The sequence below is a fragment of the Electrophorus electricus genome, chromosome 20 (genome assembly GCF_041902795.1).
Source record: "Electrophorus electricus isolate QZ-2024a chromosome 20, ASM4190279v1, whole genome shotgun sequence".
Taxonomy (NCBI): domain Eukaryota; kingdom Metazoa; phylum Chordata; class Actinopteri; order Gymnotiformes; family Gymnotidae; genus Electrophorus; species Electrophorus electricus.
Window position 1 is genome coordinate 13,517,506 of NC_137516.1, and position 11,750 is coordinate 13,529,255.

Sequence of the window (11,750 nt, forward strand, 5' to 3'; positions counted from 1 at the left end):
CTCACCCCAGGGGCCCTTGCTTTCCACCCCCACCCTCCTGTGGGCTTGCTAAACATTCAACTTCAGGCCACACCCATTTACAGGCCACACCCACTTTGCCTAATTCCCAGGGTCCTCGGTGAGCAGTGGGCAAGCCCGGAACTGTTCAGAGTCTGTGTGTATCTGAGACATTAAGGCAGGTGCAGAGAAAACCATCATGGATAAGAAGGATCAAGGAATATCAATAGACTGTGGTGTGTGAATGCAGGCTTACAAGGTTTAAAAATTCAGGGGGAATCACGTACACTGAAATCTCAGAAAACCTTATTACTGAGGATGTTAAGGTTTTATAAGAGGTATGTACGAAAAAGGTGGGTAAAAACTCACTTGTGGTTGGTATAGTGTAGTGGGTAACAATGCAGCCTCTCCTGTGGTGGAATGGGGTTTAAAACCCCATACAGACAAGTACTCTATTCCACACCAATAAGAGTCCTAACACTAATCTCGCCTACCTCTGCTTGGAAATGTAATCTGCTCTGGATAAGAGTGTCTGCCAAGTATGTAAATGTATCATGTGGGCAAATTTCAAAGGCTATTAAAACAATACAAATCTCAGAAAAATCTGCATAATAATTCACCCTCTTATGTTATAGTTTTACCTCATGTGAACCCTGAAATGATGAAATGGCCTCACCTGTCAGGTGGCACTGGAGTGATGTCTATTCGTGGAGTCGTGGTGATGGTAAGTGAGGTGGGACGGCTCATGAGGTCCTCCTCGGGAGACCGTGCCCTCTCCGCCTGTCGCCATGACAATGGCGGCAGCACCAACGTGCCTGAGTGGCGGCGGCAGCGTCTGTGCAGGTCTGCGCCCAGAGTGGCCCCAAGGAAGGCTGGTACCTCCTTGCTGTCCTGCCAGCAAAGATATAATTACAATTACAATTATAATTCTGTATAATTACAGAACAATAAACCTGAAAGTTGCCTTAAAGTATTATGCTGAACAGAAAATTACAAAGACTACAGGACAGAACAGAGGGAGAGAGGCATTAGGTGAGTCCTTGCCCAACAGTTCGCTTAAAGACAAGGTAAAACCACAGCCTGATTGTAGTAAGTACATTTGTACAGAAGAGGGCACACTTTTACTATAAGCTGAGCTGAACAGTGCTTCTCCTAATTACTCTCCAAAAGTGTTTTAAGACATGTTTTAACATGACTCCGTATTATTTTTTCCATCTAAAATGTTTCCTTATAATTATCATGTATGCCTTCACTGAAGATGTAAAATATCTAACCAATTAATTGCAATCTAGTTGGACAAGCACATAGACTACATTTATATGGAAGGGTGACAAAGTGCATTTTAGCTGATTGATCAGGAGCCATTTTGAACACTGCCACTTCCAGAACAGCCTGTTCCTGTCAGCTGAGAGTGTTTTATAGATATTATACATTTAATGGTCTGCTGTGTTTCCGTGAAGGTTTGGAAGCAACCGCAGCCTGTCAGCAAGGCTCATGAATAATGTACTGTTTTCAATATGTGACCACATCATGGATATATCAGTGTGAATGGAGTTCATATCCATGTCAGGATTTTTCAGAAAATGGGAGGCAGAGTCTTAGCTGGAGTTTCCCGAGTACTCCCTGAAGGAGTGAGGGAACGGGGAGTGTGTGTTTGTGCGTGTGTGTGTGTGTGTGTGTGTGTGTGTGTGTGTTTGTGTGTGAGTGTGTGTGACAGATAAAGAAAAATATATGGTAAGAAAAACAGAAAGGAAGCGGTGAGAGTGATTAAGAACAGATATCCTATTCTGTTTCTGAGAGAGAACAGACATTCAGTGTCCCACAGTTGTTGTTTTTTTAAGTATAAACAGTTTTACACAGACCAGGCTATAAACCTGTTTAATTGAGTATAGCAGCCTTACCAGTGCTGCCAGTACAATATGGGTTTTTTTCCCCAAAATCTCTATGGCACTTTTTCATCTAGCCATAGACTGATACCATTCTACTATATTTCAGCTAAACTAATAATAAATGACACAAAATATTTGTTCCACTGGTTAATACACTACAACCTCAAAGCTTTTATCAACATCCTGGTGACTTTAAACTAATATAAATATGAGAGTTCAGTGATCAATGATTCTAGGCTGTGAAAAAGGTTGTGGTGCAGTTAGTATTATTCCTCTGCCCAATAGTTATTAAGCAATGATTATAATTATTATTAAATTAATAAATCAAGCTAACACTGATAAGTTATTTTCATTGCATTAAATAAAGCTAACATTGGGAAGTTCATCATTCAGTCTACAAATTTAGCTTTCAGTATACAAATTAAGCTAAAAAAAACCTGTTCCTCTTTTCAGCACCACAGCTGTAAACTGAATGTGTGTCTTAATGGTAAAGCTGTTTCCAAGCACCATGAATGGCCTTGGAAGTGTTGAAATTAAATCTTGACAAATGTCATTGCAACACTGCCATTAGCAAGGCTAAACTGCATTAATGATACACCAAAATGGCTGCACAGGTTGAAGAAGAGGCACAAAGAACAATACAAGGTCAGGCATTAGGTAATCGAGAGGAAGCCTTGTTACTATGTCAACCACTTTGCTTCCTTTTTACCATTATATTGGTTGAATAACACCGTTTTTCAACAAAACTTGCAAACCCTTAAGGTCTGTGTGAAACTAGACAGTACTGTCTCAGCACTCCAGGAGTGCTAGGGTGATGCACTGGAAACTATTGATCTAGTTCATCAAATCAAATTATAGGTTTAGTCAGTGCACATTTGTCCAGATTCACAAGACCTTTGGGAACTGAGAACTGATGTTGTATACAAGAGAACTGTGGAAAAACACAACGATTCATGTTCACTATCTTAGTGGGGATTATAAGACGTTAAGTAGCTAGTATTTTACTTAGCAAATCACCTACATCTACATTACCTGTGTGCACTAATAAAAAGATGGCTTCACAGTAAAGCTTATTACTCAGTAATTAATTACTGACAATATTCAAGAAATTCCACTAACCCCATGTTATCACCATGAATGTTTCAGGGGATGTTTTAATTTGCAAGAAATTCAATTATTTCTTAACTTTAAGGATTCTCCTTAGATTAATGTCTTAAATGTTTTTCCACTACTAAAATCTATTCTTCTTTCATTATTAGGGTTAAGGCTAAAAAGAAGCATCACAGTTACAAACTAAAGAGTGACACTGCAAATAGAGACAATATATGCTGTCTGTGCAATATCAATAAACACAAATGGAACAATTTAACTAATCAATGAAAATATCTTATTTAACATGAACAGACATAATAATATAGATTTCAGGACACATCAAGTCTTGCTAAATGTTGATCTTGTGCCACTCAATGGCAAAAAAAAAAAAAAAAAAAAAAAGATTATAGGGCTTTAATAAGCAAGAGGCTCTGTGCTGGGGGCAGGGGTCTCCTTATTTACAGCCTGCAAATCAATAAGGCCCCCAGAGAGCATGAACGGGTGGCATGAACAGACTCTGACTATGGCAAAAGAAACAGATGGGAGGTGTGGCCTGTCTGGCCCCACCCCTCACCACAGTCAGGCCAGTGGGAAGCCGGGCTGCCACACTGGCGTGGGTTTTCACTCACTAGCATAAACGAGCTACACTCCATACCAATCTGCTTCCCAGTTCTCATTTTTCATCTTTTCACATTGAGACATATTTCTCATGCTGCTGTTATAAACCACAGAGTACTGTATGAAAGACATCCTGTGATTTGCCTTGATTTTGTTGCACTAAAGGAAACACTGGTTAGAGTGATTGTGCATGTGTGTAATAAGAAAGCCTGTTAGCAACAACAATTAATGAAATAACAGATGAGTGATGGTGACGTTAATGTTTAAGTGTGTATTGTTGTGTGTGGTGCACTAAAGCCAAATTTCCACACTGGGAAATGTGCATGAAAGATAGCTTGAAAAGGTAGCATAAACCACTGGTGGAAACAATAGCACCAATATGCTAATGTTCAGATATGAACAAGGGTGGACAGTGTCAACTGAACTCACGTCTTTGGACATCACTGTCAACACACTGCAGCTCTTCCTCATGCTCCCTACATTCAGATGTCCGCAAGGTCTCCCACCTCTCCTGAGGACACACGTGCTGAATGCAGACGGACCTTTTCAAAGAGGCAGCTGTTTCAGGAGAGAGAGAGCACATCTTTGTGGGCATAAGCAGGCTCATCTTCAGAATTCAGGAGGTTAGCACAGTCTTGAAAATTTTTTTACAATGCCAAAAGATGAGAACAAATGCTACATTCTAAAGACTGCCTCAAGCTTATAAAAACGGTCTCACCACTGACTGAATGCATAGTGCCAGCTTTTTTCTCCATCATGCCTGCGATACCCATTTCTTTAAAAACAGAAATATAGAATTACTGTCAAGCCAGAAATATTCCATCAGAGACTGTTTCCTGAGAGAAAAGGTCAGATTGACCTTTGGCAAAAGAGCCATACCACAGTGAAACCGTCCCGGCTTCTATTGACACTGTCTGGACTCTTTGTCCTTTTTTAAATGGTGCTGATCTTCTGAAGCTAAAAGTACAGGAGGACGCTTTAGGGTGCTTCTGGTTTGGACCAGTTTCCTGCAAGCCCTCCAATATACACACTGCATTTGCACAGCCTGTTTATTATTTGTTATTTAATATAGTTTTAATTAAATTCAAAGTCAAATGTATTTATATAACGCTTTTTACAACAGCTGTTGTCACAAAGCAGCTTTACAAATGGCTGAGTCCAAGCCCAAAGTGAGCAAACCAAGGATGACAGTGGCAAGGAAAAACTCCATAGAGCATGAGGAAGAAACCTTGAGAGGAAACCCTGACTCAAAGGGGTGGCCCATCCTTCTTTGGATGACACCGGATACTTGTAATTAGAAAATGATTTATTTATTAGAAAACAACTGTCTGGGGATACAATGAACAGCCATAGAGCCCGCTACCTCACTGAAGACTTCAATTCTGTAAACAGTTTGAAAAACAATGACATGAGATCTTTGAGTACAACCAACTTATGTTTTTTCTTTCCCTTTTCTTTTCTTTGTTTTTAGAGGGTGGGCAGATATGTGCATTTTTCTTTTCGTTTGGCACCACATTATAGATGGCGGTGGTAACGGTTGTAAAATAGATTTCAAAACATGAAGCAAAGGGTCAATTAAGCAGTAATCCATTTCAGTTTTTCAAATATTTAGCTGTGAGTGTACTTAATATAGTAGAACCACATGGATAAAGGTGGAAAGGTTTTTAGTTAAAAGTTTAACACAATCTATGTGCTTCTTCCTATGCTGCTAAGTGATTCACAGTGTTGCCAACTGGGATCATCTTCACAGGGGTGGTCTTTGCACTAGACAAAGATTTGCAGCCACTGAGGACCCCCTTGTCCACTGAGGACCCCCTAGTCCTCAGAGCCAAGTGACCAATACAAATGAGGTATATGTATTGATGTTAAATAATATATATGACTATATTTTTGAAAATTGTATGTGCTACTGCAGCACCACCCCTGATCCCTGTAATGGTCTGTTCCATGGTTGTCAGTAATGATGCCACTGTATGAATGCAGACCAATGCAAGCAAGCAAATAAGTGATAAGAGTGGACACGACGGTCTTCAAAGTGACTTTCTGAGTGTTGAGAGAGTGTTGACTTTCTGAGTGTTGAGAGATAAAAATCTAAAAACAAAGTTATGGGTGACCAGAGAAATGACTTAAACAAAACCATTATGGAGGTGACATAGGTCAATATGGAATGTGGTCTTCCACTTTTCAGACCAGTGTGATAGAGAACTATTACACAACAAAAAGACCCTTTAAAACACTGTTCAGAGATGTCTTTTGTTATCGGCTATTTGTGTTTTGTTGTTATCTATATGCATAAATGTAGATGGATTTGCTCATTACCATGCTTCATAGATATATTTTAAATTCTAGCTATTTAATCCTTTAATATCATTAATACTAAGTAAATATTGTTTGAGAGCTGTCAAAACTCAAAAGGAACACAAATTACCGTAACAATACAAAGTAATTCCAGCCTATGGGTATTAGAGTTGTAATAAATTGGAACAATTCAATCAACTCCAGCCAGTGTAGCTGATTCAGTCCTCTTATAGCAGTGCTGGAGAGACAATGATCATTTTAATTACTGTACCAGATTTATCCACAATTTATAGACTATAAGTATTTCTAATGGGTAGTTGCTTTCTTCAACTTGAGTACAATAAAATAAGACAAGACAAGTATACTACATTTTACATTATGCTTTTCATAAAGAATAGAGAACAGAGCTTTAAATGATAAGATAAATTAACAAGACAGAACTTAAAAGGATAATAAGAAAATAAAAAGATAAAAGGAAAAATCTAAAAGGAAATTGGATCAAGCAAAGCTGAAAGCTGCCTCACCATGTTTTATTCTAATTCCAGGCACTAATAATTGACCAGACTGTATTGATCTCTGAGGCCTATTTGGGTTGTATTCTTATAGCATGGCAGAGATATATTTAGGTCCCAAACAATTTAATGATTTATAAACAAGCAGTAACACTCTGAAATCAATCCTGTAGCTAAATGGAAGCCAGGGTAAGGGCCTTAGAATTGGAGTAATATGTTCACTTCTCTTCGGCCAAGGTAGCGTTTGAAGCGACAGCATTTTGAATTAGCTAATGCTGTCTAACAGTATTTTTGGAAGGCCACTAGGGAGTTTAGTGCAGAAGTCTAACCTGTTAGAAATTACAGCATGGAAAAGTTTATTTTTCTAACTTGGTTTTTGGTATGTAGTGCCTTGGACTGAAGGCACTCACATTAAGCCTTTTTTCTGTAAATAGAATTGTTTTGCCCTTATTAAGTTTCAGAAAACTGGTACATCCAGCTGTCAAAGTGCTCTATACATTTACACAGTGAGTCTATGGGACCATAAATCACTAGACTGTTTTGTTTTCTTGCAGGATTTGGCTAATGGTAGCATGTATACATTTAATAGAAGGGGTGCAGCAATTGAGTCTTGGGGGACCTCACATGTTAATATCAGTTGCAATTCTAGATATGATTTAAACCAGCTCCAAGTCCATTCTGGAGAGGTCTACCCAGTATTCATGTTTGTCTAAATGTATATTGTAATTATACACAGGATAAGATATAAAATGTATTATGCCAATCCATGGGTGCTTCACATAGCACCCAGCCCTCTCACTCCATACCAGAAACCACAACATCACAAGCTCTTCTCAGGGGTTATCAGGAAGGCACCTCCCTTTGTCTGTGATTTGCTGAATTAAGCCCACAACACCTCCAGAAGGCTCTTCAGTAAAGTCTGGCTTCCCAGCCACACCCCCCCTACAAGATCACTTTTAATCCAAGCCGCTCCACTGAAACTGCACAATTCGGCCCCCAGTTCCATATGGGCTTTATACTCTATGCCAATAGTACACATAACTGTGCTGCCCTCATGCTGCCACTCACTTCCATAAAAATCTGTGTTGGCTTCCTGGGTGACTAAGGCCGTACCCAGACCCAATAGCACCGCTAATGCATACTCAGTGCAGCCAGTTCCACATAGATTGTACCTAATACATCACCATATAAAATACCTCTGCCATTCCACCTTTATAGTGTATTTCCCCAACTTGTCTGGGCTGTCCTTATCCACAATCACTGACTAGCCTTTTCAGCTACTTCTGATAACTCCTTCACAGCTACGCTTAGTTTACAGCCTCTAAAGCTGAACTGCCCAGGCAAGGATGCAGAAGACTTAGCTACAAATCCCCCAACACCTATCTCTACCAGTCTTATGCTATGTCACCTGCATTCTCTCAGCTCAGCCACCAAGTCTGCAGACTTAAGATTCTCCCTCTCAAAACTTTCATCTACTGCATCCTCAAATGGAATTGTTAACTCTGTTAAATAAACTATCGTTTTACTTTCAGAGCACAACAACTTGTCCAGCCTCAGCATAGTTAGTGAAATACACTGTGAGACTGCTGAAATCAATTTGATTAGCAGTGTCAACATTAATTTCATTGGCCATGTACTTTTGGAAGACAATGTGGGTGGCAGCTTAGATAAATAAAACAAGGTTATTGCAATACAGTACTAGGCTATGGTTAGGGTTAGGTGACTCATATGTTAATACAAGATTTTTATTCATTGGTTTCAAATGTATAACTTCTGGGAGGAAGTATGGGCTACTCTGACACCAGCCCGAAAGAACCAGTCAATGACACTTCCACTATGACATGGCTACAAAAGCAGCATTTTTTGGCTATAATAGAACTTGCAGCAACTGCTGTCATTGTTTTGTGAGAGTAAAACTGAAAGTTCAGGCAGTGTTGGTCCCAATTTTGGCCTATAAACCAAGGCATACCTTGGCTTGCCTAACCATGCCTAACCATGTCTTCCATGTGACAAACATGTGCTCTGACCGCCAGAAGAAAGTGACCAAAGTGCAAGCTTTCTATTACAGCTGCCAGAACACACATTTTACCTTCCAGAGTGACAGTCTTTTTTTTACTTTGACCTAACAGATAATGCTAGCATTGACAGTGATATGAGTTTTAAACCTACAACACCATCCCAGAAAATTTATCTTTGCTTTTAACCTTCAGTGCATCATACTGATTACATTTCGACTGCTTGGGCTCTTCTGCATGAAGAAAAAGCTTTCCAGTGTTTGTGAAGCAGAAAATACAAATGGCTCAGCACAGCTCCAGGACCCATCTTTGCAACAGTTTTTTTCATTCAGACACATTAACCAGGAAAACACAGAGTGTGTTTGAAAATGCACAACTATTTAGTAAAATCCAACACAAATGTATTATTTCTTTGCTGTGGTTGATGACAATGCATGTGTATTATTATATAAGAATCTGTATTATCAAATAATTTGTGATAATCTCACCCCACCAATTTAACGAATTAATTTTAGTATAAATTATCAAAATTTGAAGCAATATTCAAAACTTTAAAGCTGGAAAAAGTCTACTTACAGAGCAATGAACATATCAGTGTTTGTTGGTTACTGCATTTTTAATAAATACACATCTTGGGAGAAACTCAAGACCAGTTGGATATCTGAGATTCATAAAAGATTATGAATAAACAAGTCATTAATGCACAATGAACTGTGCCTATACACTCAACACTTTCAGCAACTTTCAACATGAAGGACTTCTTGAGAAAAACAGAGGGAGAAAGAAGGACCAAGAATGACTTGAAAACGGTGCATTTGTTATAAGCATGAAAACCTTGCATAAATATTAGAGATAAATTTGTTGATAGAAATACTATTCACTTTGCGGAAAATAAGTGGTCTATTGCTCTGTTACGCAATGCAAACCTGATACAGCGTAGCCACAACTTGTACATATTGAATCATGCAGGATATTATTAACATTTACACATAATGCAGAGATTCTACACAGCTAAGCATGTGAACCATATAGTGATGCTGCAAAGCTTATTAGAAACTGAACCCACTGGGCAATTAAAATTTCTGCTTATGCAGTTACACACTATTGTACCTTTTGTTTATTGTTTAATGCAATGGAACTGATGTTATGCACTGATTTTATGCAAAAGAAACAAAAAACAAGCAAACTTAAAGAACTATACTGTGACTCATTATAGTTCCCACATAGGTTAAACCATTTTAGACAAGGCTTAGTGGACAATTCACTTGAGTTACACAGTGCCTGCTTCTAACTCATTTTAAACGCAACAATCATGATGCACTATAATGAAAAACACGATAAACATGATGGATGACAAAGCTTGCACACCTTCGATGTAAGGTGTGCGTGCATACTAACTGAGTCATAAGGGCATCTGAGCTAATCCTTCTTTCTCAGCACTATTGCATGGTGTATGCCCTCAATAGATAGACTGAGGGATGGATGGTTGCTTTTCAGCAGAGGTCTTCTGCATGTATGTGGAGATTGTGTAGGAGAGAGTGAGAGAGAGAGGGAGCGATACTGACATAATGGAATTCGGTGTGGGATGTATTTCATTCAGTCTATTGAACTTCTGAGTGATACCGTATATTGAAGTCTCCACTAAGTATCCTGCTATACAAAAACACCTTAACTAAAATGTGAATAGCGAAATAATTATCATTAACAACCCCAGTAGTTCTGAATATAATTCTACTACATAAGGTGTGGCTAGTTTTCAATGAGCAATCTGGTGTGCAGATAAAGCGCATAACTATGTTCACTTTATGTTTACAGTATGTGTTACTGCATATCGCTAATTAATTATCCTCGCATCTACATAAAGAGCAAAAAGACATCAACATAAAACCTGAACACCGCAGGGTTCTTAAGAGATAAAAACATCACCATAAACGTTAATCATACACTGGTGTAAATACAGTCATCCTCTAACAGACCTGGCAATTGCTCTATTTTGGTTGTGCTTTCGTTAATGTATAAGCTAGCGACACTGCAGATACAATAGGTTAATCACATTCATGTTGTAAAATCATACTTAATTGTACAAACATATTACGACGAACAAAAGGTTTCCAGACCATTTTCAAATAGCTTACCATACTTGTAGACATTAAGCAGTTATAAGTGATCATATTAACTTAATAGCAAGCATGCTTTTATCTTGGCTCGCACGTGTTCAAATACCAGGATTTACACGCTGATGTTGACGTTTTGGCGAGGTACACACACACACGTACAAAATATCATAATGATTGCTGAATTAATATCTGCAGTGTTCGTTTAAGCCCATCTGGACGCGAAATACTGTAAAAACCGAACACTGGTTTGAACAGTGAACTCTTTCTAGCATGCATGTATCTGGCCAACATGTTCAACTTCTGTTGGTGTCGTTTCTGTCTAATCGTGTCGTTAGGCACTCTCCATCTATTCCCTATATTGCAACCTAACTACACTGAACTCCAGTGCTTGAAGTGTGTTAGCGCGATCACATATCATTTCTCGCTGACTAACCGACATCTCGTTACACAACACGCATGACACCACAAAAAGTTAATAACTAAGATGCAAGAAATCATCTGTTTCTTATTTTTTACACCATAGTCAGAAAAGATTAAACAATTAAGCCTCGACAAAAGAGGAACAATGTCTTGATTTAGGCTATTTCCAGACATATTTTCCAGGCATATATTTCTTTACAAATTCAGACCGCTTACCTTAGCTTATTCACTTGTAAGTCGAAGACAACGTGCAGAGAACAACAATGGGGCAACCGAATGAAAGAGTCTCCTTTGCAAACCCCTCCTATCCCATTCGAAGTGGGCATCCGTCAACCGCCTGCCACACTGCAGCCGGGGGCGGTACTGTTTTTAGGAAGTTCTTGTAAACAGGAACGCCCCCCTTTTCTCATTGGCTTTGGTTTCTTAATGACTGGGAACCCATTTGGAGGCCACAAACGCATGTCATTGATGTTGCATCTATGTTACATCAAAAAGACGATTTTCTTTTCGTGTTATCTTATTTTTTTTCTCGGTTTAAAGTAAGTATTGATGTTCTGTACACATTTCTGACCTGCTGCTAATTCTGTTCCTACCAGCACTGTGGGCTATATAAAAACTAGGTGTCCGTATGGCAGTTCTTTTTGTACAACTCACAATTAAAAAAAAAGAAAAACTATTTTCTTTCTGTCTCTTTAACATTCTCCATTTAAGAAAAAATCGATAAACACTGTGGTGTGTTATGTGCTTTACCTAGTATACACTATTACAGTCATGTGTTAAAAACATCCGTTT

At 38.7% G+C, this 11,750-nt stretch overlaps 1 protein-coding gene across 3 annotated transcripts in view; it reads right to left on the reverse strand.

The window, feature by feature from the left end:
• The window catches only part of pde4bb (phosphodiesterase 4B, cAMP-specific b), a 36,918-nt gene extending 25,607 nt beyond the window's left edge, over positions 1-11,311 (reverse strand). The window contains exons 1-3 of one of the 3 annotated variants that reach the window (XM_026998301.3): positions 11,175-11,311; positions 4,026-4,154; positions 674-888 (exon numbers count right to left, since the gene is read on the reverse strand). In XM_026998301.3, coding sequence (XP_026854102.2) covers positions 674-888; positions 4,026-4,067 — 257 coding nt within the window. In that variant the 5' untranslated portion in view covers positions 4,068-4,154; positions 11,175-11,311. Of the gene's footprint in view, positions 1-673; positions 889-4,025; positions 4,155-8,997; positions 9,017-11,174 lie in introns of those variants that run through there. The other 2 variants (XM_081703187.1, XM_081703186.1) reach the window with 2 other exon arrangements.
• Between the last annotated feature and the right edge of the window lie 439 nt (positions 11,312-11,750).